Source organism: Zosterops lateralis (genome assembly GCF_965231275.1).
Source record: "Zosterops lateralis genome assembly, chromosome: 1".
Taxonomy (NCBI): Eukaryota; Metazoa; Chordata; class Aves; order Passeriformes; family Zosteropidae; genus Zosterops; species Zosterops lateralis.
Genome location: NC_139762.1, coordinates 43,059,702 through 43,086,613, shown reverse-complemented (window position 1 = coordinate 43,086,613; position 26,912 = coordinate 43,059,702). Strand labels below are relative to the sequence as shown.

At 42.4% G+C, this 26,912-nt stretch overlaps 2 protein-coding genes across 2 annotated transcripts in view; one reads left to right on the top strand and one right to left on the bottom strand.

Annotated features, from left to right (window-relative positions):
- Positions 1-16,994, top strand: part of TRIM71 (tripartite motif containing 71) — a 59,705-nt gene extending 42,711 nt beyond the window's left edge. Inside the window, exons 3-4 of the mRNA XM_083860801.1 lie at positions 6,944-7,078; positions 9,261-16,994. Of these exons, the coding sequence (XP_083716927.1) occupies positions 6,944-7,078; positions 9,261-10,712 (1,587 nt within the window). The 3' untranslated portion in view covers positions 10,713-16,994. The remainder of the gene's footprint in view (positions 1-6,943; positions 7,079-9,260) is intronic.
- Positions 16,995-19,472: 2,478 nt separating this feature from the next.
- The window catches only part of CNOT10 (CCR4-NOT transcription complex subunit 10), a 32,348-nt gene continuing 24,908 nt past the window's right edge, over positions 19,473-26,912 (bottom strand). The window contains exons 14-19 of the mRNA XM_083879233.1: positions 25,678-25,791; positions 24,198-24,328; positions 23,405-23,440; positions 23,174-23,301; positions 21,792-21,867; positions 19,473-20,360 (exon numbers count right to left, since the gene is read on the bottom strand). Coding sequence (XP_083735359.1) covers positions 20,206-20,360; positions 21,792-21,867; positions 23,174-23,301; positions 23,405-23,440; positions 24,198-24,328; positions 25,678-25,791 — 640 coding nt within the window. The 3' untranslated portion in view covers positions 19,473-20,205. The remainder of the gene's footprint in view (positions 20,361-21,791; positions 21,868-23,173; positions 23,302-23,404; positions 23,441-24,197; positions 24,329-25,677; positions 25,792-26,912) is intronic.

Here is a 26,912-nt window from a genome sequence, read left to right as displayed (position 1 = left end):
GGTCTGGCTGCAGCCCATCCAGGTTAAGAGGCTGTCTTGGAAGTATTAGCTGAGCAGCTTGTGTAAAGATCTGTAAAATGAACCATGTTTTCAAGAACTGAGTTGTTTCATTAGTTTAGTGGAGTTTTTAATCTGGACCACTACACAGACTAGGAGTTAGTGAGCAAACAGATCAGTGCTAAAGTTAACAGGGTGGAAATCTGTGTGTGCATGTGCAGGAATGGGAAAATTTTTCAGCCTAAGCCAGCTACACCAACATCAACAGCAACCAGAAGAGCATGTGATACTGTTCAAAGCAGAGGTGCTCAACTCAAAGTTTTCATGGAGCAGAGCTCTCCCTGTTCTTGGGACAAATATGGCTGTGAAGCTATATGTTTATCCTAGGGAGGAGACAGCATGTCAGCATGAATTCAAAACAAACTCTAAAATAAGTAGTCTCTAAATTAAAAGAAATTGGCTTGAGTGGTTTTCTTAAAAGTATGGAAATAGTCAACAGAGATTTAAATGCCAGTACAAGCTGTAATATGAGGAACACAAGACTGGAGTTCTAAGAGGCTTGAAAAGTAGTACATTGTAGTAACACTTCTTAGTGGGACTGATACATACTGCTGTACCATAAACTCTTTCTTAATAGGCTCTGAAAGTGATAGGTCCCCTGACAGGAGATGTTGAGGATGGATGAGGAGGGGTAGTTGAGAGTAAATGGAGAAAGGTGGAATTTGAAGGGCGTTGCAGGAGAGAGGAAATCAAGCCATGAGTCAACTGGCTGGAGAGTATCTGGTTAACCAAAGTTGAAGGCTTTTAGGAAGAAATGTTTATTTAAGCTCTTCCTGTGGCTTTGGAGGAAAGATTGTTTTTCAGACTTAAAAAAAAAAAATGCTGTGAGTTGGAATACATTTCAGCCTCTTGATCCACTGAAGCCTGATGTAGTCTGTCACTCCAGAAGAGTCCAAACCTCACTTTTCAAGGAAGTTGAAGTCCTCTGTAAGAAAGAGCAGGCCTGAGAGCAAGAAACTTGCTATTTTTTCCTCAGTGAAATTTCTGAGGCAATGGAAAGCCTTCCATGCTTCCTTGTGCTATGATGGTCCTGGCCTGCATTCCTAAGTCTGTCTCTAACATGAGAACTTGTGCCTGTGTGGTGAACTGATCCAGCTGAAAGGTTAGCCTTTCTGTGGGTTTACTTTTTGGCTGGGTCAGCCCCCTGGCTGGTTCACTGCAGTGCTGCAAGGACTGTTGATGGTGCCAGGGAATGAAGCAGCAGCATCCAACTGGGTTGCTGGTAGAACTCTTTCTTATTTCAGCAGAAAGCTATACTCCTAGCTGGGATAGTTTTCCAGCCTTTTCAGAGACTCAGATTGATGCACAGGGTGATATGAAAGCCAAAGTTGACACTGGATAAATGGTGTGGGAGGAATCAGGACTGCTGCCTTTCTATATGGGGGAGCATGTCCCGCTGCCTTGTTTTACCTCACGAAAGTGCACACTTAGCTGTCTTCTTTCAGAATTTTTTCCAAGGACTAGGTCACAAACTGAACGTAAATCTGTTATGGTGAAAGATAGATGGCTTCTTCAAAATGTCACCTTCTTAAAATACATCTATACGTGTGTAACTGTATATATGTATGGATGTATGCATGTAATCTAATGCACTTGCATAACACTAAAGCACTGAGTGCTCATGTTCATTTAGGGTCAATTTCCAGGTGAACATGTTAAAATAAAATTTAATTTGTTCATCTCAGGGGTCTTAAAATGTGGGTTTATTGGAAAACAAAGCAAAATATTTTTTAGCTGAGCCTCTAATTGGTTTTTCTGGGGTGCTTGACCATGCAAGCTTCTCACTGCCCGGTGAGACTGAGACTGGTCACATGCAGAACATAGCCGGAGCTGCTCTCTTATCTATCATGAAAGGCTTAGGAGCTTCCCTCCCAAATTTATGGGGGAAGTGGTATGAAATAGATTAACACCTTTTCGGGGGGTGAGGGAGTACTGTAAGAAACTCAGCTGGCTAGAGGAGGAAGCTGATCTGCTGCCTTGAGCCTCTGCCCTTGGGTGGGAGCTTCCCTGTGGGTTGCCATATGGATCTGTGCTGCTGGGAGGTCGATACCTGAGAAGGATGGCACTGCTGTGCTGCAAGGGATCCTTTTGGGGTTGTCACATTGAGTTAGCTCAGGCAGCCTCGTGCATGGCTTTGAAGTCAGGCTTGCAGGTTTGAGAATCTGAAATGAAGCTTTGTCAACAAAATGGAGTCAATTGTGCTTTTTCTAAAGCTGGGATTTATATCAAGAGGCTGAATTTCTTTGTACTTTAAGTCATTGTTTTGTGTGGTATTTCAGTGAGTTCCTCAGTGCAGCGTATGAGCAGATGGTTATTGGGGAAGATGGATTTGACACGTGTCACTGTCCAAACTCCTGTTCTGCCTAAAACTGCAGGCAGAAAGTCTGTTCTTGCAGTACAAACCAAAACGATAGTTTAGTTGTGTCTGGCATGAGTTAACCTGGCCTCTAGCCCTCCCTCCATCAAAGCTTCTTTTCAAATTATCTTTGTGAGGAACTTCAAGTGAGGATGTTTCAGTGTTTTACATGCATTAAACTGATACCTTTAAATTTAGGTCCAGCTACTGTGATTGTGCAATAGCTGCACCAGTATTACTGCAAATTCACTGCTAAGCTTGTTAATTCTGGTACCTTTCACTGCAATTATGTAGGATCTTCCAGTTTATTCTTCTAGTGTAAGAATATTAGTAGGAAGTTTGTATCCAGTTCTTGATGCTGGAGAAAACCAACTTTATGTCCTGGTTGTTTTATCCTGCTTTGACACAGTAACTGGAAAAGTTCAGAGAAACAAGCCCACTGTATCTTTTTGTGCCTTAAGGAACTGAAAATAAACCACTTATGGCAGGCTGGAACACCTTCGATTTGGTGGAAGAGGGCTAACTTAAAACATACCAAAAAGTTTCCTTCAGGAATTTTTGTATTCAATGTGCTTTGAAAATCCGGAAAGGAGTTTCTCAGAGAAGAAGCATCTCAGCTGTTTGTTCCCCTCTGAGTAGTGTTAACCTAGTCCTAAATTCCTTAATGGTTAAACAGCAAATCCTTCATACTGAGGTAGGAAAGTGTATATTTAATATTCTTTATTCAATACCTGGGGTCCATTCACCCTTCAGTTACTGAAGAATTCCTCAGTAGAACCAAAATTTGCTTTTGAATTTGGATTTTCTCTCCAGAAGTTTGCACCTTCATTGCAAAACCTGAGATTGGAAAACTTAAATGTCAGAATTAATACCTGAAAAATTATACCTACCTCCCATCTATGGATGGAATAAAAAAATCCTAGGGACTTTTTCAAGTATGTTCATACAATCCAGCAATGATGGGTTGCACTGCAGTTACCATAAGCAGCCTTTATGAATCTCTTGGTGCTGCCACTGTGGTGTGTTTTGTTGCAGTTTGTTCAATTGGATAAATTCCTGGACTAAATTGGTGTGATCTAACATCATGGCTCAGCATCTGGATTAACAGGCCCTGCTGTTTCAGAGACAAGAGTTAGCCTCTTCAAATAACTGTGTGCTCTGTGGACATATTGATTTAATTTGAGTATCAGACAGCAGAAACCATGCAGTGAGGGCATCAGCACCTCTGTTGTTGCTCTTCAGAACACAAGCTTTGTAACAGTTTTTCTTTCTCCTGGAGCATTTTATGCTTCTGATCATACTTTTTTTTTAAATTTTATTTAAAAAAGCAACACTACTGAAAACTTTGGAATCCAGAACATTAAATATTCCATAGGAATATTTAGATTAACATGAAATCACAGATTATTTTTTTTTTTTTTTAATATGACTTGGGGCTCTAGTTCCTACTGTTCAACAGAAGACAGGAAATACAAAAAATTACTGAATGCTGCCACTCTACAAAATGGCGAGTCCTGATTTGGGCACCTCTGTAGTCAGCATGGTTATCCAGGAGCATGGCCAATAATGCTACCCTGCTGATTCTGACTCCTGCAGTTGGTTTCTTCACAGGTTTGTCATACCATCAGTTGCCACGGGAGCAAGATCATCACTAGTGTTTCCCTCAGGTGGTGAAAGGTAGATAAAGGGGAGCTCACAGATCCTTCTAAAAGAGAACTTGCAAAGGATACCCAGGTTCCAATACAACTTTGCCCTTCACCTTTTACTCAAAATTGAAATGTGCTGGTAGCAATAGCTAGTGATGGCTGCCTGCATTGCTTTCCTTCATGTAAACACGTTTGTCTGCCTCACTGGAAGCCTGTGTGCAGTTTCCTCCTGTGGGGGCCCCCTGGAACATGTCACCTGCACAAGGACTGCTGCTACTTCAGTTTTATTCTTGAGGAATTGGAAGTATCAGTTTCAACCCTAAAGTTTACAAGATGCACTGCAAAGTAGTGTTTTACTTGTTTTTAACAAACACATGGCACTGGTGACATCTCTAATAGAATAGGGAGTGGTATTGACCATCTTTAGAGCCCTGAGAAGCCTCAGGTGGGGAGGTACAGCTGTAAATAGATTATTTACTTTATTGGCCAACAGCAGGAAACAAAACAGTTGTTCTCCATCTCACATTCAGTAACACAGCACAGTTCTTGGATAAACACAGGCCTTGTCTTCTGTCTCCCAAGTGTGTGAACTGATAGACCATCTAGTTCATTAGCACTGGAAAAATTATGGCATACCATAAGGAGGGAGCATCATAAAAGCTATTTTTCTTTACAAATATTTGTTGTTAAGAAGATTGTGTGGTGTCTGACCAGAACAAGAAACACTGCTGCTTAACATGCTTTCTAAAAGTTGACCTCTCGGAGACACGTTTCACACAGAAAATGCCTGCAGGAGTGAGTTTTCACACCAGAAATCTGCCATCTTACAGTAATCAAGGTGAACAAGGGATTTCCATGTGAAGAAGACTCCCAAAAGTTGTACTTAATGCTCTTGGCTGTTGCTTCAGATATAGATAACTTGCTGTTGCTGTCTCCCCATCGTACCTCTGTATTTTGATGCTGGTCAGCCTTCCTAGGCTGTTCTAGCTTATTTGGGCAGAGAGCAAGACCCTCTGAATTTTACCAAAACTTCACCAATATCCTCAATGATATTCACATCTTAGCATTTTGGGCATCCCCCACTGATCTGAGCTGTTCATACTTGGGCAAGTAAAAATAAATCCAGATGATGACATGAGTAGTTGGCAGATGACCAGTTGTGCATAACTGGTTCCTATAGCTGAAAAATCACAGCATCCACTGGGAATTACTACTTCTCCTGCTATGATGGAGTTCTTGAAAGGTAGACTCTGGTTTTAGTGGAGATTAATGAGGGAAGTTGGGATTGCTCTTACCTTTAAGGTATAATAAGGGATGCTTATATATATATAGAATATGGATCTAAATGGGTACTGAGTACAAAAAGCAAAAATAAGTAAATCAAGATTTTTATGCTTTCACAGACATCATTGTTAAAATTGGAATATGAGTGGATAGTGGAATATGAGTGGATATTTCCCTGACACTTCTCAAGGTGATACCTCTTTCTCTTTGCAAGAGAAGGAAGCTGCTTTGGTGTACTTGGTGGGAATCCAGATCTGTTTTGGAAGAAAGGCATGCTTTTTCCCTGCAGTAGGGCAGCATCTGCATTTGAACAGCAAAGAAGAGGAGTATTCTTATGTGTGGCCTCTTCTACCTGGGTCTGTGACCTATTGGCTTTTATGAAGTCTTAATCTATGGCCAGTTGTGACTTTGTGTCTACTTTGCTAAATGTAATGAAATGAGATTTTAAATTTTTTGTTAAATTTGCCTGCCAGAAGCTTTGTGAGAGGGCTGGGCAGGTCGGCCTCCAGTGGGAGTGGGATATATAGGCTGTCTGTGAGTTTAAAGGCGTTCCCTATTAAAACTAGTGAAGGTGACTCTGGGAGTTCATGAAGGAGGAAGAGCTGAAAGACTTGTTCCTCTTACTAAGCCTTGGTTTGCAGGCTGGCTGTCAAGTAGCACTCCTGTTTTCCCCTGACAGTTTGCAGGAGAATTCTTTGGAGTAAAGACAGAAATGTCATCATGTCTGATTTTGTCAGGGTTGTCTTCAACTTGTCTCCAGAGAGAAATCACCTGGCTGAGTTAGTCTTCCTTTTTCTTTCAGAAAAAGATCTCCTATGTGACCTGGAAGAATAAATCTAGTTCAGACTAGTTGTCTAAAATAACTTACCTGGAATAAAAATGTCCAAGTAACGCTCTATTTAAGTTTTTATGTTTTAGCATTCAGTTGTTGGCATAAACTACATGCTACTGAACTGAGAGTTCAAAAATACAAGCAACTATTCAGTGAAAGATGACAATATACTGTGACTTTCTAGATGATGCTGGATCACATTTGGATAGTTCATAGAATTGTTCATTCCTTTGTGTTGCAAGAGGTGGTTCTTAAATTGCTGTATCCTCATATGCACAATTAAAATGAGGGTATCTTCCTCAAGGTTCTGAATGTACGATAAAGCCCTTGAATTCCTTTTTAGCTGATTGCAGTGAGCCTGCATTTCTAAAGAAAAAAAAGTGTTTCCTAATGTTCAGAGGGAACCTCTGTTTGGGTTTTGCCCATTGCCTCTGGTCCTGTCACAGGGAAGAAACTGGCTCTACCCTCTCAGTGCCCTCCTTTCAAGTATATGTATGCTTGTAAGAAGCCCCTTCTTGTTTAGGCTGAATACCTTCACAGGGCATTGTTCTGTTCTAGAATTTTGTGACTAATAAGTTACTATCTTTTTAACCTCTTTGAGGGTCACAGGTTCATCTGCTGGTTCACTGAAACTAAGAAGTAAGAAACTAAGAGTTGTTACTTTATGCCTTTGCCTGAAGGTGTAGTGAAATGTAAGCAGCAGTCCTCTGATGCATTTTTAATTGGTTTGGTCGAGCCTTAAGTGTGTTTGTCTTTTTTTCTCCGCAGCTGAGTATTGAACAGGCCCAGGCTGTGGCAGAGCAAGTGGAGATGAAAGCGAAGGTGGTACAGTCTGAAGTCAAAGTGGTGACCACCAGACATAAGAAGGCCTTGGAAGAGCGGGAGTGTGAGCTGCTCTGGAAGGTATGTGCCCTTACATTTGTGGTTTGTACTGCTCAGAAGTGCTTTTCAAACTGAAAAAAATACTCAAACTACTACACAGCCAGATTCTGATATCCAAGGAAAACTGCAGGTTTTCTTAACAGGAGCTGCTGGTGGGGTTTTTGCAGGGGCTGCTGGATCCTCAGAGCAGCACAGCCCCACACGTGGGCTGGGCACTCCCCCTGCTGGCCCAGCAGATGCCCTGAGAGGAGATCAATCCCTCTAGACAATGCCTTCAAAATATCTTTAATATGCTGCTCTAGAATTAGGTACATGGTGTAATTGGTTTTCTAATCCACACCTCATAAAGGATAGCAGCAAAGGTGTATATCCTATCCTGTCCTTTTTTGTTTTTCGAAAGGCTAATAGAAATTCTGTGGGACAAACTTTCACTGTCCGCATCCTTAAAAACCTTAACTGTCAATCAAGGTAGCATCCTCCCTCTTTTTTAAACTAGTATAAGAAAAGAGTACTCTCCAGCAGGAGAGTACTGCACAATTCTGAACTGATGGGCTTGTTTCAGCCACAATGCATGCATGGTGTTTTGAGAGAAGGAAAGGAAGTAACAGGCAAGTTTCTTATTCCAGAGAAGTATAATTCAGTGGTCATGGTCCCCTGCTAGAGAAGCTTTGTTTTCTTTTGTAAGTGTCAATAGAAAGATTAAAATTGCACTTTAGATAGTTAATGTACTTGGAATGAGGGCTTTTTTTGAGGGTTTTGGATTGAGGGAGATGAGTTCACTTTTCACTGTTAACCTTCTGCAGGAAGATTGGCAGCTTTCTCTTTTAAAGTATTCGTAGTACAGGAGGAGTAAGATCTGTCCCTAACCTCTTTTTATCCTATGGTGCTCTACAAATGCACTCTTGCTGGAATATCTGCAATGAGAGCAAGTTCTCATAAAGCTGGAAAACATTATTTTAAGAAGGAAATATGGTGGTGGTAAATGATTTAAGCAAAACAAACTCAGTCTATTGAGCTCTTGCATCAAGCATGCTAATAAACAATTTCGTGTACCAGAGCTGAGTCTAAGGATTAAGCTGAGACCTAAGATCAGTAATTTGGCTTGGACAACTATTGGAAGAGGCATCTCCAGGTTTTGGTGGTTTTTTTACAGCTTGGTAAAACCTACATACCTCAACTTATAGCTTGTTTGTACAAATGTTGTCTAGTGTCAGTGTCTTACCAAGGAGTCTTCAGACATTGAGTCTTCCTTCACAGAATGCATTCCAGATACTGTTCTGTGGCCAGGCAGGTATTCAGACATCAGGAAATGTACTTTTGCAACAATAAAGCAAAGACATGTTACATTAGTTTTACAAAGCAGGTGTCTTTGCCAGATGGTCCAAAGTGGTTTTTCAGAAGTGAAGGTATATACAGGCTTATATAGATGAGTTACAAACCAGACATTTTTCATCAACTTCAGTCCATCAAGCAGGAACTGGCAACAACCTTCTGTTTAATTTGAAGTGATGTTTACAAAGCATCCTGTTTTAAAGCACAAGCTCAACATGACTGCCGGTATTTACAAGAAAATATTAAAATTATTGGACCCTAAAATCCCTGGAGATAGATATCTGGTATTATCCAGTCACACAAAAACAGTTCTGGGGGGCAGGGGAATGACAGGAGCTCATGTGCATTAGCTGATGCTGACTCCCAGCCTCATCTCTGTGGAACAGCAGCTCACCTTCTGAAACCAGTCTCAGTTCTGGTTAGTGAAGCCTCAGCCTCTGCTCTTCTTGAGAGGCTGCAATAACTTCAGTCCTCCCTGGGGGCTGAATGAGATGTGCCTTTGGATGATCTGTCAAGTACCTTGCAACTAGAAAACAGAATAGCATTTGAGGCAGCAAATAATTACTAGTAAGCAAATGACTCTTGTGTTCAAATGTCACTCTGATGCAGCAGATCTGCAGAGTAGGAATGTATGGTTTTGCCTGGAGGGTGGGAGAGACTAATAATCCTAAATTTGGATAAGTAATTAGTTTTCCTTGTTTCTTCTTGTCTACTTTATGATTTTTAGAGGTTCGTTCCACAGCTGTGTTTCAGCATGCTGTAACAACTGTCCAGCTAGTTTTTATGTAGAAGGGAGACTGAAGGAAATCTGTGTTTTAGTCTGTCTTTCCTGATGTAAATGTGCTTTTCTCTCTCCCCTGCTTCCCACAAGGTGGAAAAAATTCGCCAAGTCAAGGCCAAGTCACTCTACTTGCAAGTTGAAAAGTTACGTCAGAACCTAAACAAGCTGGATAACACCATCAGTGCTGTCCAGCAGGTCCTGGAGGAGGGTCGCACCCTGGATATTCTCCTGGCTCGGGACCGCATGCTGGCTCAGGTGCAGGAGCTGAAGAACGTCAGAGGCCTTCTCCAGCCACAGGAAGACGACAGGATCATGTTCACTCCCCCTGACCAGGCGTTGTATATGGCCATTAAATCAATGGGCTTTGTCAGCAGCGGGGCTTTTGCTCCCTTGACCAAAGCCACGGGGGAAGGCCTCAAGCGTGCGCTGCAGGGCAAGGTGGCCTCGTTCACCGTGATGGGCTACGACCACGACGGGGAGCCTCGCCTTTCAGGGGGTGACATGATCTCTGCAGTGGTCATGGGCCCCGATGGAAACCTTTTCGGGGCAGACGTCAGCGATCAGCAGAACGGCACCTACCTGGTCAGCTACCGTCCCCAGCTGGAGGGGGAGCACCTGGTGTCCGTGATGATGTGCAACCAACACATTGAGAACAGCCCCTTCAAAGTGGTGGTGAAGTCCGGGCGCAGCTACATTGGCATCGGGCTGCCGGGGCTGTCCTTCGGCAGCGAGGGAGACAGCGACGGCAAGCTCTGCCGCCCCTGGGGGGTCAGCGTCGACAAAGAGGGGTTCATCATTGTGGCCGACCGCAGCAACAACCGCATCCAGGTGTTCAAGCCGTGCGGGACCTTCCACCACAAGTTTGGCACGCTGGGCTCCCGGCCGGGCCAGTTTGATCGCCCCGCCGGCGTGGCCTGTGACGTTTCGCGTAGGATCGTCGTGGCCGACAAGGACAATCATCGCATCCAGATCTTCACATTCGAGGGGCAATTCATTCTGAAGTTTGGGGAGAAAGGAACGAAGAACGGGCAATTTAATTACCCGTGGGATGTGGCTGTCAACGCCGAGGGCAAGATCCTGGTCTCTGACACGAGGAACCATCGCGTTCAGCTCTTTGGGCCCGACGGCGTGTTCCTTAACAAGTACGGCTTCGAAGGGGCGCTCTGGAAGCACTTTGATTCCCCCAGAGGTGTGACGTTCAATCACGAGGGCCACTTAGTAGTGACGGACTTCAACAACCATCGCCTCCTGGTCATCCACCCGGATTGCCAGTCAGCGCGCTTCCTGGGCTCCGAGGGCACCGGCAACGGCCAGTTCCTGCGCCCGCAGGGCGTGGCGGTGGATCAGGAAGGGCGCATCATCGTGGCCGACTCCAGGAACCACCGGGTGCAGATATTCGAGTCCAACGGTAGCTTCTTATGCAAGTTTGGCACTCAGGGAAGCGGCTTTGGTCAGATGGACCGTCCTTCAGGTATAGCTGTCACCCCTGATGGCATGATTGTTGTGGTCGACTTTGGAAACAATCGAATTCTCGTCTTCTAATCTGTGTTTGAATTAGGAAGAAACTGTCTCAGGGAAATTCTTCTAAGAGAAAATGAAAAAATACAACGTTAATTCAAACCTACCTCATCTTTAATTTTTTTACAGATGAATGTACTTACCTTTTCTGCAGGGAGTGAGCCTGTAAAATTGAATTCTATCTACCTCATTGTCCTCCCTTCCCTCCCCGGTTTCTTGCCCCCTCCCCATCCCCACATACTCATAGTTCAGAACGTTTTACCTCTTTCCCCCCCGATGGGGTTTCATGCACAAACAAGTGTTGCTGTGCACATTAGGTGGTTTGTGTGGTGAGTTCTGTTAGACTTAAGCCAAGAAAGGCGCTATGTAACTTTTTAAATGGAGAAAATGCTAGTAGGTGTTTGTAGAGAATTTGTGTTCTTGATCATTCTTGCAGTTCTGTGGGTGGGGACATGGGAGGGAGGGACATTTGTTGTTGGTTTTTTGGTTTTGGTTTTTTTTTTTTTTTTTTTTGAATTGCTGCTGCAGCAGAGAACTTTTTCCTGTTCTCCTTTTTATACCTCAGTGTGTTTGATTTACTGGTGAGCACAGCATCTTGTTCCCAGACAGTTTTGAACATTTTATGAAAGTGAGTGGGATTCGCTCGCCAGGAAGAGCAAGTTTGCATCTTTTTTGGCATTTCTGTGTATTTTTTTACTGAAACACAGTAATTTAACAGCACAAAGTGAAGCTGATGAAAATGCACAAAAAATCTTTAAGTTTAAACCAAATTGTTCATTTTAGTGGCTTAGTGTGGTCATTGTAAAGTTTAGATAAAAAGCAAGGCTTCCTTTAATGTATCCTGTCATTGAGGATTTCATTTTTACCCTTTTTCACCCGAAAGCTGAATTAGTTTGAAAAAAGTTACTGTTTCTTTTTATCAGTGCCCCTAATCTAGGTAACGGAAGAGGTTAGGAGCAGCAGTGAAACAGGGAAAATCAAACCCTTTTGATTTACTTTCTTGTGAAATTACTTAGTGTTTTTTGCCCCTCCCCATAGAGAAACTTTAAGGGAATAACGTTTGAATTTGTTAGAACAGAAGTGGTACCTTTTTCCAAAAGTAAGAAATAAGCACAGCTTTGGAGATTCAGGGTGTGTTTTGGAGAAATCAACAGTTGTTTTGCTTTGTTTTGTTTTGGGTTTGTTGTTTTTTTTTTTTTTGTTCAGTGAGGATTGCAATAACTTATCAGTGATGATTTTTTTTCCCATCTTCTGGCTTCCCCAAAGAGCTGGACTGAAGGTTTTGGGAATATCTACTGTAGCTTCTAGGTTGGGTGGGCCTGTAGCTCCCTGCTGCAGGATCTCTGGCTACAGATCCAGGTGAAGAGTTACCAGTACCAGCTTAAGGCAAACTGCATCAAGGTGAAACTTTGCTGCTTTTTTTCCCAGGGCAGTACCAAAGAATCCTGTGTAAAATTAATGTATATGATACTTAAAAGCTTGGAGGCAGGGGGAAGTTTGCCCTTTCGGGGATACAGAAACAGGTGTTCTGAGAAGCAGAAACTTCTAGGGGAGAATAGAGATCTCTTTAGCAAAATGTGACTTTGAGTCCCTGGAAGGATTTGGTTTTATTCTTCAATTTCTTGCATTCCGGTTTAGCTGTTCATGCAGATGTGGTCTCTACAGACCTGCAGCTTCACCCTCTGGTGTTGGCAAACAATAATTGTTTAAAGTGGGGAACAGAGGGCTCTTCTGTCTCTCTGCAGTGGAAAAACTCATGTGTCAGTACTCTTGGGTTAGGAAATGCCATGGGATTTACCTTACTGTTTGCAAGAGAAGATCTCTGAAATGTAAATATGGTCGTTGTCAAAAAGTCTGAAGAGCCTTAACCATCCTGCAAGGAAAGGGTTCATCTCTCTGCCAGCCACCATGCACAAAAGTGACCTGAGGTTGAAAGGCTCTTTACAAGTTTTGTGAGAAATCACAAGGTGCACTTTCCTTCTTGCTGCTTTTCCCCCTCCAAGGAGTGTTAACTTTCTGGGTTTTATAGAAATACCAATGGTGTGTGCAGACAGAGAAAGCTGCCATTTTAGAGGAGGCTTAAACTAAAGGACCAGAAAGAGACAAGAAAGATTCATGAGATGGAAAAACCTCTTTCAAAAGAAGAGTGAGGAAAAACACCTAAATTAAGTTGGATAAAACAACTGTGCTGCCTTTCAGCCAAAGCCTCAAGGAAGCAAACTCTTCAAAGCAGTGTGTTTCAGTTAGGCTTAATCCTAGGATGGCATGGTTTAAAAACAGTCTTGAGAGGATAATCTTTTATACAGATGTCTGTTATTAAATTTCTGTGGCCACACAAAATGTGTATGAGAGAGAGCTAGTTTACCTTCAAGTTTTGCAAGTTCTGCCTGTGTACACACCTCCCTTCTTGGGAGTGGCCTACAGTTGTGACAGATGTCCATGGTTGTCTTGTATTATTCAGCCCAAGAATTATTTGCAACTCGGGCTGTGAAAACTAGTAGCCTGCAAGATCTAGATACCAAAGAAAACTGGTTTAAAAAGCTTTAATGTTTAGTCTGCAGTGTCCTTGCATTTATCCTAGCATGTCTTAATGAGAATGCCAGTTCTCTAAATACTTTGACCAGAGTGGCTGACAGTGTTGAAGTGTGCTAGAAATGCTCTTGTGCTTAAATGCTTGTAGGGCTTGCCCTTCTCTGGGGCTAGAAGGGAGTTGTTTGTCCAGGCATTAAAAAAAAAAAAAAAAGTGTGCAGTCAGGATTGTGTTGAACTGGAGGAATGTTTTGCCCCCCCAGCCTGCACCATGTGGAAGGTGACAGACACTGAAGTTACCCTTTGCTGTTTTGAATGGAGCCATTGCACAACCCCCCAGCTCAGTCAGGAAGAGGAATGTCTTGAACTCTTTCAAAGTTGCTGTCTATTTAACTCGATGGGATTTGCTTGCAAACCAAACCTTGAGTGTTTGACCTCATGTGTTGGGAAGCTTTTTCGTTTTAAAAACACTACTATTTAGCTACCCAAAAGAATTCCTTATCTTTGTGATAGATAGTGCTAAGCACACTTGGTCTCATTGAAAAGTGGTAGTTGTAGCTTATAAAATGGAGTGTTTTATATGCAATGAAAAAAAAGTAGTGCTAATATACAATGCCAACATCAGATGCCCCACAGAGGCTTATTAAAAAGTAATAAACGAGATTCAAACCTTGCTCTGCTTTTCCATGCATGTTCTCAGGTTAATGCCCCAGTATCATAACATGCATGCATGCAGAGAGGAAAAGCGAGGCTTGGAAGCTGGATTGCGAACCAAACAAGCATTCAGAGTAACCTTCTTAACTAGGGGAAATGGTCTGGAGGAAGGGTAAAGTGGATGTGTGCCTCTTAGTTGGGGAACAGCAAATGTAGGGGACAGAGCTGTCTACTCGAACTCCCAAAGGATTTTCTCTATGCCAGGTTAAACCAGTGGCTCTCTGTAAACCTTTTGCTTGACAAAATGTTATCAACAATCAGTGTGGCTGGTTTGGGTGTTCAGCATATAAAACAATCTTGTCCTTTCTCAGAATTATTTAAGCAGAAACTTTAGTAGCAAACTGAAATTTTGATTCAGTACTTGATTATGCAGGTCCTTCACATAACTCACTCCTTTTTGTTTAGTACCTTTTAAATATAACTTATTTAAGGAAGCCCATAAACCTGAAACTTGAAGGAAGTAAGGAAAGGAGGAGGGTAAGACCTGAAAACTAATGCTTGCTAGGGCCAGACATAACCAACCTGGGAGAAAGAACAAGTCACTTGGATGTGGCATTCCCTTGGAGTTGAAGGAAAGTGGGCCCAGTCTGTTATGTTACAGTTAAACCAAAACTAATTTCTGAAGAGAGCAGGTTTATTGGCTCATCTTGCCATAACTTGGATCATAAGATTTCTTTGTTCAGTTCTAGTTTGAAAAAAAATATTGTGCCAAAGTTTTGTTTATTTTTTAAAGGAGTGTAAGCCAAATGGTGCCAAAAGGTAATAGGGTATTTAAAAGTAGAGATATTTAGACAAACAGTTTGGAACTGTATAAAAAAGGAACACTGGTACTTGCGTTAGACAAATATTGTACCTTTGGTCTTTGAGTCCTTGGGAGTTTGAAACCCAGTTTGCTGTGGTACAAAATGCACACTAGAGATGCCACTATGTTTTGCTTGAAGTTCTACCTCACTTTGCAGAAGTAAATCGTCTACCTCAATTTAGCATCAGACAGGTTTGGGAAATAGTTGAGAATCTGCCTGGGGGAAGGATTCATCCTGCCTGTTGGAAAAGCATTTTAATTGAAACAGAGATACTAAGTGGTGACTGCTTGCTTTTGTTTGCTTTTGTTTTTGCTGCCTGCCTATGGAGATATTAAGCTGCCCTTGCTAGAGAATCTGTAAATAAAACCAAATGTTCAGGCAAACTGGACTGAGACCTGAAATGCTTTTGAGTTTGTTCTGGTTTCACTACGAGGTATGGAAGTGTAAACTTTTGTTCAGTATTATGACACTACTGGCTGACATGACATACTTCATGTTCATTTGCAGTGTTCTTATGTCTGTAAGACCTTTAGGTCTTCTCTCTACAAGAGAAAAATTTTTATGCATGCCTACCAATGTGTCCTGTTTGAGAGGACTGGTCTTATCATTGCTGTAAAAACAATGCTATACCAAATGCTTGAAGGGAATAAGGTCCTGTTTTTTTATTTTATTGACTTGGTGATTGTATTAGTAACTTGCTTGACTCAATGGGATTTTTTCCACCATGACAAAGCAATCAAGTTCCTATTCCTGGAGGGCAGCTTAGGTTCAGACATACTCAGGAGAGGCAGTTTAAAACCAGTGTCTTGGGGTTTTAGGCAAGTTAAGTAGTGATGTGCAACCTACCCCATTTTACCTGTGAAGTTAAGTTGCAGAAGCACATTTTCAGACTACTGGAGGGAAAAAAAAGTCCTTTTTCCTCCTCAGCTCATATTAAGGGGTGGCAGAAGTGGGTACAGGAGACCCCTAGTAACAATAGGTTGTGTTGGGTTTGGTAAGTGTTGTGGTGGGAAATGTACATTGATGTCTCTAAGTGATCTTACGGGTTAACAAGCCAGACTGGCATCTTTTTCCATCATTGTTCAACCAATAATGGTTCTAAAAATGCTTTGTGTACCTGCATGGTCTTAGACCTATTAATGATTGTATCAACTTACAAACTCAGGTAGATAATTTTTTAAGCTCTTTTCATAGAGCCTTACTGACTGAATGTTAAGTGTCTGTGTACTGATGTAGTTAAGTAACTTCCTTTTGAACTACCAGACTAGTTAAAAAAAAAAAAAAGTCCTTTTATAGGTTTGTAGCGTACTTTTCAGACAATGTAGTAGTTTTTCCTTCAGAGAGAGAGATGTCTGTTTCTGAGTTTTGTTTTTAGTTGGGTTGGGTTTTTTTGGTTTGTTTCTTTTTTTTTTTTTTTTCTCTCTAAAATGACTAAGAGATTTTTAACTAGTTTGTAAGGTTTGCTTAGTCACCTGAGTTGGTGGGGGTTTCTTAAGTCTGTGACTCTTGTTTGTACTGTGCATTACCTGTCATGCCCTGCTCACTTCGTGCACAGGTCCTTGGAGGAGTTGAGGGTGTGAAACACATGCCTGCGATTTAACTTGAATAGAAATTGCAAGCCTTGAACAAAATGAAGCTCAGCCCCATTAAACCAATGTCAAATGTGCGTTTTTCTTCTCCTCCTTCTCTCCCCCCTCCTTTAATTGGCTGTAGATGTATGCCCCATCTTACAAAACTTTCACTACTGATTTATAAGCAGCATTGCCTCAGTGCAGGTGTGCATCGGGATCCAGGCTGATCTTGTCAGTCTTTGGATGTTGGGCATCTTGAGTTGATTTGTTTTCTGTTTCCTCTTCTGTTATTTCTTTTCTACTTTAGTAACTAATCATGCTGCTCTCCTAATAAAAATAAAATATCTCAGGAGGACAGACAGTGCTCTGCTTTTAATGAGCTGCTCAGAGCTTTTGTATCTGATTGAAAATGAGTCAGGCTGTGACAAGAATTGCCACGCTCCAAGAAGGGCATCACATTTCTACTTGGACAAAAAGTGATAAAATTTTTACTTGTCACATGTTGAGTACTGCAGAGAAGAAAGCATGACAGGTTATGTGCAAACTTTTACATAGAATAAGTGAACAAAATGTTAGAACCCTTGTGTTAATGGAGGCTTCTGAATGTATCTTTGTGGTCCATAGGGAAGGCTGAAGGATGTAGCAAGGAGACGATGTATCAGCTACTGGCAGCCTTAAAACAAAGTCAGTGTCTCTCTGGACTTTAAAATGTTCCTATGCAGTTTATTTTATTTTTGTTTAATCAAATAAATGTGAGGGTTTTTTCACGGCAACTCTGTGTGTGTGTGTGTTTGTTTCTGTACTACTCAGAAAAAGCCTTCTCTTTCATCAGGATGCAAAAAAGAAAAAGCCCTCCTAGTTGTCTGTGCTATTAGAAAAAGTCCTCATTGTCACGACTGGAGGAAAAAGTTGGTGATATTGAACTCACTGCTTCAAACTCCATGCTTTTTTCCTCAATATTTTGCCAGAAAGTTTCTGGGTTTACTTTTTAAGGTCCATTTCTAGGTTTCTATTCCTTCACCTTGGCCACTGAAAGATTACTGCTTCTGCATGGCAGTGTGTAAAGCAAAGCCACCAGAACATTAAAAAAGACTCTCTGGCATCTTACAGGGCAAGCTGTCAACAAAAATTGGGTGAGTGGAAAGCTGCACTTTTCCTTCACTACCTTGGAAAAGATTTGAAAAGAAATGGTGATGCTCTTCCTGTAAGGTTTGAGAATTAATGGCCACCGAATTCTCAGCAGGGGTAGCAGTGGAGGTGGATTCCAGGCTCTGGAAGTGCTGGCTACTTTAGCTTTTCAAAGCCAAGATGCCTCCTGTAGGGCTCTCAGCACCACGCTGTGCTCTATTCATCAAAATCCTTGACCAGGCCATTGCTTTCTTCCTGCTGGAGCAGCTGTCAGCATGTCAGGAGTACAGAGATCACTTCAAGGGGGAGGGAGGGAGAGGGCCCTGTGGAGGTGGGGACAAAGGCTGCCCTGCCCAGGTGAGTTTCCCCAGCTCCCTGTGTTACTCTATTCCCTTGGCTCCTCTGTGCCCTCTTCACTAAGACAGCTGGAACCCAGGAGCTCCCAGAACACCAGGAGATGGCTCAGGACACTGCTGGATGAGTGCTGTCCAGTCCTTGCACCGGGGCCATGGGCAGAGCTAAAGATTCTGAGCAAAGAAACAGCCGTGGCCGTGGTGCAGGAACAGGCCTGGGGCAGTGCAAGGCTTGTGGTGTGCGGTGGGGGAAAAGGGGAGGCACCCCCTTTCTCCTGCTGTGGGAACAGGAGCCAGTGCATGGCTGCAGGGGAGAGCCTGGAGGTAAGGGGAGAGTGGGGGGAGAGGGTGGCCCAAACCACACTGCTGAGCACTATCAGGTTTGCCAACTTAGCCCACTGCTGAGCCTGGCCTGCTTGTGCCCCCATTTTTCTACCAAAGGACAGCTCACCCTTTCACATGACTTTCACTTCTTTCCTGCCAGAGACCAACAGCAGCTGGGGGAGAAGCCAGGTCCTTGGCTGCTGCCTCCCTTGATGTGTTTGGATATTTATTTTTTTCCCTTCTGTTAACAGTAAAGGATGAGAGCTGAAAGCCACCTCGGGGCACAGGAGGAGCGAGGGCTGGGGCCGGAGGCTGCGATAAGATGTGCCTTATCTGCGAAACAACTGCATCCTTCACCGAGCCCGGGCACGGCCACAGCATCTTTTGCATGTGAATGCCCCGCATTCTTGGGGGGGTGGGGAAGAATCGTCTCTATTCAGGGCCCGGGACCACACAGGGAGCATCTTGAACCTTTTTGTATTCAGTCAGTCAATCTACTCTGACCTAAAGGATGTATCAGCTCCCTTTCTTCCTTCTTTGGAAAGGTGATCGCTACCTACTTTTTCCTGATACCTTTTTTTATTCCTAGTGTTTCTAAACTGTTTGCCCCTACCTGAGGACAAAAGGTACATTGCAGCTCCTGCAGTGATAGAAAAGTTACTGAAAAAGGCAGCTACTGGGTTGTATTCTGAAAGGATACAGGGCAGGGTGGTATCTGACACCAGAGAGAGGAGCAGGTCTCAAGCTTGCTGCTGTCCTGCTTTCTGCTGGAGACACACCTGTGCTCACTCCACAACTTGCACATTGTTTAACACTTGTTCTGTTTCTGTCAGCTGCTTTCTTCAAGATGAAGGATACAAACCCAGGGCTTTCCTGCCGCCTTCCTCTCGTGGACTCGTCAGCATTCCCTCACGCTCACGTTACTGAGAGCAGAAGTGGCAGGCCCCAAATTCGAGGTGCTGCCGGGAGAAGTGACCTTCCTGGTGCTGGCTGGAGGCAAAGTACAATGCCAGCAGCACAGGGAGATAAGGTGGTAGCTCAGCTCTACCCTGGAGATTATCAGGATAGCAGAAATGGCACAAAACTGCCCTGGAGGGACTGGGAAAGGAGTGCTGGGCTCCAGTTATCTTATGCCTGCATTAGGTCTCCAGGCACAATGGCTCCTCCCCTCCTGTGCTCACAGTAAATAACCACAGCGTCCTTGGTTATGCTGCCATCTTCTTTGAGTAAAAGGCAGATTTTTCTTTTTAAAGACAGAGGTGTTCCTCTACACTGGAAACTAGATTAAAAAACTGCTACAACCCCCCCAAAAACCAACAAAAAAAATTCCCAAAAAACCCCACACCCCCCCAAGCCCCTGTTCTCCCCAAAAAAAGACCTATACACACACACAAAAAACAAACCCCCCCCCAAAAAAAAAAAAAAAAAAAGACAAGAAAACAAACCAAAAAAACCCACAAACAAACAAAAACCAACATCAACCCCAAAAACAACAACCAAAAAACCCCGCCAGACCCCAAACCCAACCTTTATCTTAGAGCCAGGCCCATGCTTCCTCTGTGCCTGCACCACTACACCTTTCTGTTGGGCAAAGGTAAACCAGGGAGAGGGGGAAAAAACCCAAAGCACCACAAAAAAAAAAAAAAAAAAAAAAAAAAAAAAAAAAAAAAAAAAAAAAAAGCCAACAGAAACAGGTTCCCTCTTCACTAAGGAAGAGCATGGCTCATATGTGTCAAAGCAGCAGCCAACACAGCAGTTCCATGGCTCTTTCTGCAGGACTTTAGTTCAGGTAAATGGTTCTCTCCACTCACTGCTGTCCCCTGCATTCTCTTCAAAAAGAGCTGAATTATACACTTGGATAACCTTTTTTTTTTTCCTGTAAATAAACTGCCACTCCCATTCAAAGCAGGTACCAACCTCCCATCATTCATGAAATAACCTTTACAAAACAAATCTTTTGGTTTACCTCTTTTATTAAAAATTTACATAAACAAACACACTCCAGCAATTGGGGTATTCAGGTGTCCTAGGTTAAAAAAATATACAAAAATTCAAGCCCCCATGATCAGGGCAGCAGCAGGTTAAAGCACAACCCTCACTTCCTTTGAACAGTGGTGAAAGCTGGCATCTGAATGGGCTGGATTGAGTGGACTGGCTGGAAAACAGGCTTTTTCCTCATGTCAGAGAGTGTTTTCACAGAGGGGAGCAGCTGGTTCCTCTTGATGATCTGCAGTGCCAGCTGCGTGTTACCTACAAGACAAGTTTCAATTAAAAAACCCAAAATACCATTTTATGACATGTGAATTACTGTTCAGGGACAGAGCTGTGAGCCAGCCCTGGGCCCAGGCCAGGTACACCAGCAGTCCTTCCTCTCCAGTGAAATGCTGGCATGGATAGGAAGAGCAGTAGACAACAGGAAATTTGAAAAAAAAAACAAACAGTTTTGATTGAGTCCACCTCTTCTTAGCTGAAAACATCAAGCTTTTACCTCAAGAGCTGGAACATGCCAAAGCACCTTCTAATTTCCCAAAGGTCACCTCCTCTCTCCCAGGTGCACAATGAGGTGCTAGATCTCACACAAAATGCCCTCACACTGTGACATTGCAGACAGTAATGTGAATGTTGAGGGGATAAAACATGCTTTTAAAAGAAGAAATCTGATTTTAAAGTGCATGTATGGTCCATCAAATAACCACCAATATACATGGAAAACTTACTCTTTGTTAAAAATTAAACTTGTGAAATTACAGGAGAAAAGACACTGAGTTCTGAGGAGAGTATTTCTCCCTCGTACTTTTCTTTCTCTGAAGTTTTAGTTTCAGAAGAGATGCACCATTTGTCATTTATACAACAAAAAATGTCTTTAGCCTCTTTTAGTTACAGACTTAAAAGAAGGTGAGGGATGTAAATCCCACTTTCTACTCTCTTCTGCTCTGTACATCTTTGTTGCAGAAATAAAGGTTTCCAAAATTCCAATTTAGAAACATCTTTGTAAGAAAAGCTTTGCAGAAGTCTCAATTTCAAATGCAAATGCTCAAATCCTCTGCCTGCCTGCAATAAAGCATCACTGAAGGGGAACAGGCACACAGAACATTTCACAACACTTGGATATGAAGTGCCCCCCAAGGGGCACAGGTCTGCAACCATGACAGCTTCAAGCAGCAGCTGCACAGTCTGCTCACACTGCAGAATCCAAGTGCAACCTTTCCAGTTGCCCATTATGTACAGCTTTCCCCTCATACAAACAAAGTGAACCTTCAAAAGAAAGCATTGTGGAAGAGAGAGTTATCAGTGTTAAAAGCTGTGCTGCCATACTTGCTACACAGGCCTTGACACAGCTTCTTTGGGAAACTTGGATTGTGGTTGCCTTTTAATGGAGTAAGCTCTCATCAAGGATTTTACTGAGCCTATCCAAGACTGCTGACTTCTGCACCAAGATAGAAAACTTCAGCTCAGGAAGTGAATGTTTAGGAAGTCTGGAGTGTAAGAACAGGAGGGCAATAAACTGTGGAAGTGAAGATGTACATACAGGGCCCTTTTGCACTGCTGTGGATCCATGTATGTGCATCTTCACTTCCATATCATTCAAAATACTGGCACAACTCCATATAGAGTAGGAATGATGGCTACAGCCCTCCTTCCTTTGTGTCCCAAACTTAGGTGGAACATTTCCCAACTTACCATTCTGCAATTCAAGATACACAGCCAGCAGGATGGCCTCTGGAGGGATCTCTTTGGGGTGGATCAGTGAAGCAGCCTTATTGAAAAAGAAGATGGTGGAGAGAAAAAGTGTTAAAGAGAAAGATCCAGCACAAAGAAAGTGCCCCTTGACAAGATTTCTGCAACCATCTTAGGTAATGAAATTAAACAACAATCCATCAACTAAGACAAGATTTTTTTCAAACTCATACACTCCATCAAGTTTAAGCATGCAAAGAGAGACTGCAAGATTATCAACACAGCAAGATTGTTTCACACTAATTAGCAGGACCATCTGCTGTGTGCTTATGTTCATACAGATCTGAATTTCTTGGGCCAGCCTAGTGTGGTTTCCTGGTGAGGTGACAGGTGAAGAAGGTAACCTCCACTGCTCCAAAGTTCAGATTACAAAGTTAACAAGGATTGTTTATTAGCTTTCCCTATACAACCATTTTTCAGCTATGAAGTCAATGAATTTATTGTAGATGCAGAGCCCCACTATATTTTAAATCCATGGGTGGCCTTGCACTCCTTTAGGCTTTACACAGGTGTTACAGAGCCCAGGCTGTAACAGACACCTGTCCTATCATAAGAAGCCTCAGGAGGAAAAAGAGCCAGACAGCTGCCTTAAGTAGCTGAGAGCCTCATAGGATTTGAATCTGTTCACACACAGAACTACTGTGAAATAATTTGGAAGCTGCTGTTTCAGTTTGTAGCTCAACAATGCATCCAAGCAGTCTTCCTGACAGACAGGAGTGGCTGCAAAAAGAGAAACATCATGACTGAAAGAGAGGGGTCCCAGCCATGAGCAAGACCAAGTGATGTGACACAGGCTAAGTGGAGACAGCACTTCAAAAGCAGTACTTGAGAATTCTTGGGACAAGAGGCAGACAAGGAGCATACCTCCAGCAGAAATGCAGTTTGTCCTAACAGCCCTAAAGATAATAGTTCTGATGGTGAGTTATTAAATGACTAGGGAGAAAGCCTTCTCTGAATTATAACAATTACTACTAGACCATTAGAAAGACCACACAAAACCCCAAACAAACAAGTAAACTTAGAAAATGTGAAGAGGCTTCCCAGCCATCTTCCACTGTTCTGATATGACCTAAGGAAAATAAAATGCTGCCTTATAGTGGTACTGAACTTTTTACACAAGTACGAAATTTAGAATTAATTTTGATTCCAATAGAGAAAAGACAAATGTCTTTATTTTGTTCATAAAGACAAAAGAAAGTCACCATCTCAGCAGGGTCTGCAAAGAAGCCTGGGCTGTGAAATCATCAGAATTTGCTGTGATCTCAATGGCACTTTGAAGGAAGTACATTTGTCCCTAAAGCTGCCTTGAGATTTGTTTTTCATACCTGATGAAGACACTTTCGGGCTTTGTCATATTCACTCCTCAAGCAGTAAGCACTTCCAAGGTTAAATAACATCATTGTTCGTGCAGACGTGACCGAACTGGGGTAACACTGTGGTGTCTGCTTGCCAGCTGCAATGAAAAAAAAAAAAAAATTCTTTTTTTTTCTTACATTTTTATTCCAACTGGCCAAGTAAGTTCTTGTACTCTGCTGAATTCAGTGGCTGGTACTTACAAGATTCCATTGCCTCATTCTCTCCTTTGTCTGACCCTGCAAAGAAAAAACAAAAACAAACCCTTCATGTTCTGTGACCTTTTTTAAAGGTTATTACAAAAATAATACAAAGATACAATTTTTCTGCTTTCTTCACAGTCTGACATTAAAGAGGGAAAGCAGATCAGTTTGCTCAAGAGTTTATGTCATTTAAGACTTCCTATCTTTGGTGTTGTGCTTTTAGATTTGCAGATGATTATACTGAAGTTTAAACTGCAGGCATGTCACTGGAATCAGAGCTGCTGTAGACTTCACTGTACAGATTGTTCTGAAATACTTTTCTCTTACAGAATACACACTCCCAACAAAGAGACAGATTAACTAATTAACTCCTATATCTCACTAAAGTAGACTCTGGTGGTATGACAAAGCCTAGTTCAAAGACCAAAAAGCTGGAAGAGATGGTATAAACACCAAACTTAACCATAATAGCACATTTAACAAAAGCAGCTTTCAAAAGTTTCCTTCAAACAAGTCAGAATACTACAATATACAGTCCTATTAATGCTACAGAATTAAGCACCTCGTAGGAATGACAAACAAGGAGAAGACGCACCAAACACAAAGTAGGAACTGAAGCCAGGAAAATAAAAACACAACAACAAAAACACAAACAACACCCTCCCCCATCCTGAAATAACCTAAAGGTCTTAAAACAAGATGTCTTAATCATCATTATATTTGTGTCTACAAAGTTACAGTAGGAAGGCAGTTGAAAGCATAACCAGTTATAATGAAGTGTGGATACATTAACCTTGATCCTGCTCATTTGAAGAGATCCCAAGGGAAACATCAGTGACATTCTCGGGGTTCAAGTGAGTGATGGCATCAGATATTCTGTCTAGAGAGATGAGAGCTTCTGCTGCATACAAATGCCCAAGAAACCTACAACAGCAAAGGGTCAGGGTACAAATGTCAGCAGAGCAATCCCCACAGTTTGTTATTGAGACAAACAATGCAGTCTTTAATGTGAGCACATGGGAACTATTACTGGGAACACTTGCACAGGAGTTAACTTGCTCATAAGGTATTGTCATAATACCCAGTTCTACCATTTACTGCTTTTAGGCACCAAAGTTATAAAAAAATTTCACACCTAAATAATGACAATTCATCCATGCACAGGAGCTGCCATTCTACAGAGAAAGTACCTTGGTGAGGCCTTATTCAGAGAATTAAGAAAAGCCACGCCAGAATATGGATATAATACAGTTTAAAGTGTTGCATTATTTTACATTCAGTAAAAATAAAGCACTTATTTTCCTGGGACCAAGATACACACCTCTTTGTCTTTGCAAAAGACCTGTTATTTATCATTTCCTTCATTACATAACAATAACACAAAATTATGTGTTACCTTGCAAACTCCTCAACCATCTTGCTAATACAATGACTGTGCAAAAGGATGAGCTCCTGTAGTAGTGTGAAGAACAGGAGCCAAAGACTTTAATTGGCATGGACCAGTTTAGAGCCTGGTGCCAGCATATAAAAATAAGCATGAGTTACCTTGCCTTCCACAAGTACATACCAGTTTTATATTATTACTGTAAACACCTCTGCTATACTTTATCCTGTGCATTAAATGCACAGTGTCAGAAGGATAGGACTGAAGTTGCATTTTTTGCATTTGTAGAGCTGTATGAGAACTGGTGGGTAGAAAAAGAATGCACTTCAAATATCCTTCAAAAATACAGTCCCAAATGAGAGGTGAACAAGAGAAAATGAAGAATAGAACCTATAAAAGCAGCAGTAGCAGGTGAAGTGACAGTCCTGCACACACAAGATGTGTTACCCTGAGTGATTGAGCAAACCCTTCCCTCTGAGGCTGTAGTTTCATAAGTAACCTTTCAGCTGTGTGGGTTTGGGCTGCTGTTGGCTACCCACAGCTGCACATCCCTGCCCCTTGTGCTGTGCCAAGCATGTGCAACCCCACAGTGAATCACGACACAGACCTGATGGTCCTGCTGCTGCATGGGACCCAGAGCTGGAGAAACAGCAACAAAAGCAGCAATTGATTCCAAATTATGTGGAATTCACACACAAAGGAGGGAATTCATGTTCCTGTGTATCAATGGACATTTAGTCAGGGCTTTAACAAGAACAGGAGCAGGCCAAGCAATTCTTTGCATCAGACACAGATTTGGCAAGCAACTACAGACATAGGAAGCTTCAACTCAGAACTCTCCAGCAAAAAATGGGGCTGAGAAAGAAAAAAATGACCTCATCAGACTTACTTAAGAGACCCTGAGAGCTTTGGTTGCTGCAGAAGTTTGTCTGCATGATTCAATGCCATAAGGTTATCCCCCAAAGCCAGAGCCACATAAGCACTACACGCAAGGATTGAGCACCTGGAAAGGAAATAGACAAAAAAAAAGGGGAGGGGGAGAGAGCCAGTATGTTAAATGGAGAATTCCGTGATTCCAAATACAGCTGTCAAATTTTCTGTCTTGTGTAGTGCTAAAGAAATAAATCAAACTTTCAATAATGACTTCTCTTTTAACTATGAAGTAAAGGAGTTAGTTTTCATTATTTATGGACTCAACTGTCCTACCAATATAAACCAAGGATCACCATGGTGTGCTCAGTAAAATTTTGCAGTTTTCGTCATAAGTAACAGACTAAAAAAATATGGACTTCACCATGTGTCATTTTTCTCACGGACAGTTTCCCTTTCTCACACTCTTGTTACTGGTCTTGCCTTGGACTCTAATTTGTACTCCTCTGCCCTCACCTTCTGTTGTAGAGAAGAGTAGCAGATTTCTAGACTGCTGTAAGACACACAGTAGCTATCAATTAAGCTGTAACATATTCACTCTTCTATTGTACAATGTCTGCATACAGGGAGACAAATGCTGGAGAATTTGGCATTTCCAATTTTGTGTTCAGTTGAGGGCTGTAACCCAGTGCCAAGACTCTAATTGAACCATGGCATTTTGTTGCCATCACAGACTTGCTTATCTTTCCAAAACCAGAAAATCTCTGGCAGTTCATTTAATGAAATCTGAACTACTCACATTTTCCATCTTCAAACAATAACCCCACATCAGGACGCCATCATTAGGCCAAGCTTCACACTTTGTAATAACTGCCCTCTCTCCAAACACCGTTCTTGGGGATATTTTCCACTTGGTAAAACATCATTCAGCGCAGGCTGCCTTGTCCTCAGGGCACAAGCCTCTGCCCAGGACACCCTGCTGTGAGCAGGACTCTGTTCTTCTCCAGGGAGGACAAGTGGATGCTCTGAGTGGGGTCTCACGTCGGGAGCGATGGGAGGAGAGCCGTCGGCTCTCCCGCTGGTAGGCGGGCTATTATTGCGCCAACCTTCTGGCAACTGTCAAGCCCACTTTCGGTCCAGCAGTAAGTCATGTAATTCATGGCAGGACCTGGGGTGCCTTTATTCCCCTTTCCCAGGAGGCATGCTCCTTAATTATGCACAAGCAGGATAAGAAACTTCTCCAGTGTTTCCCCC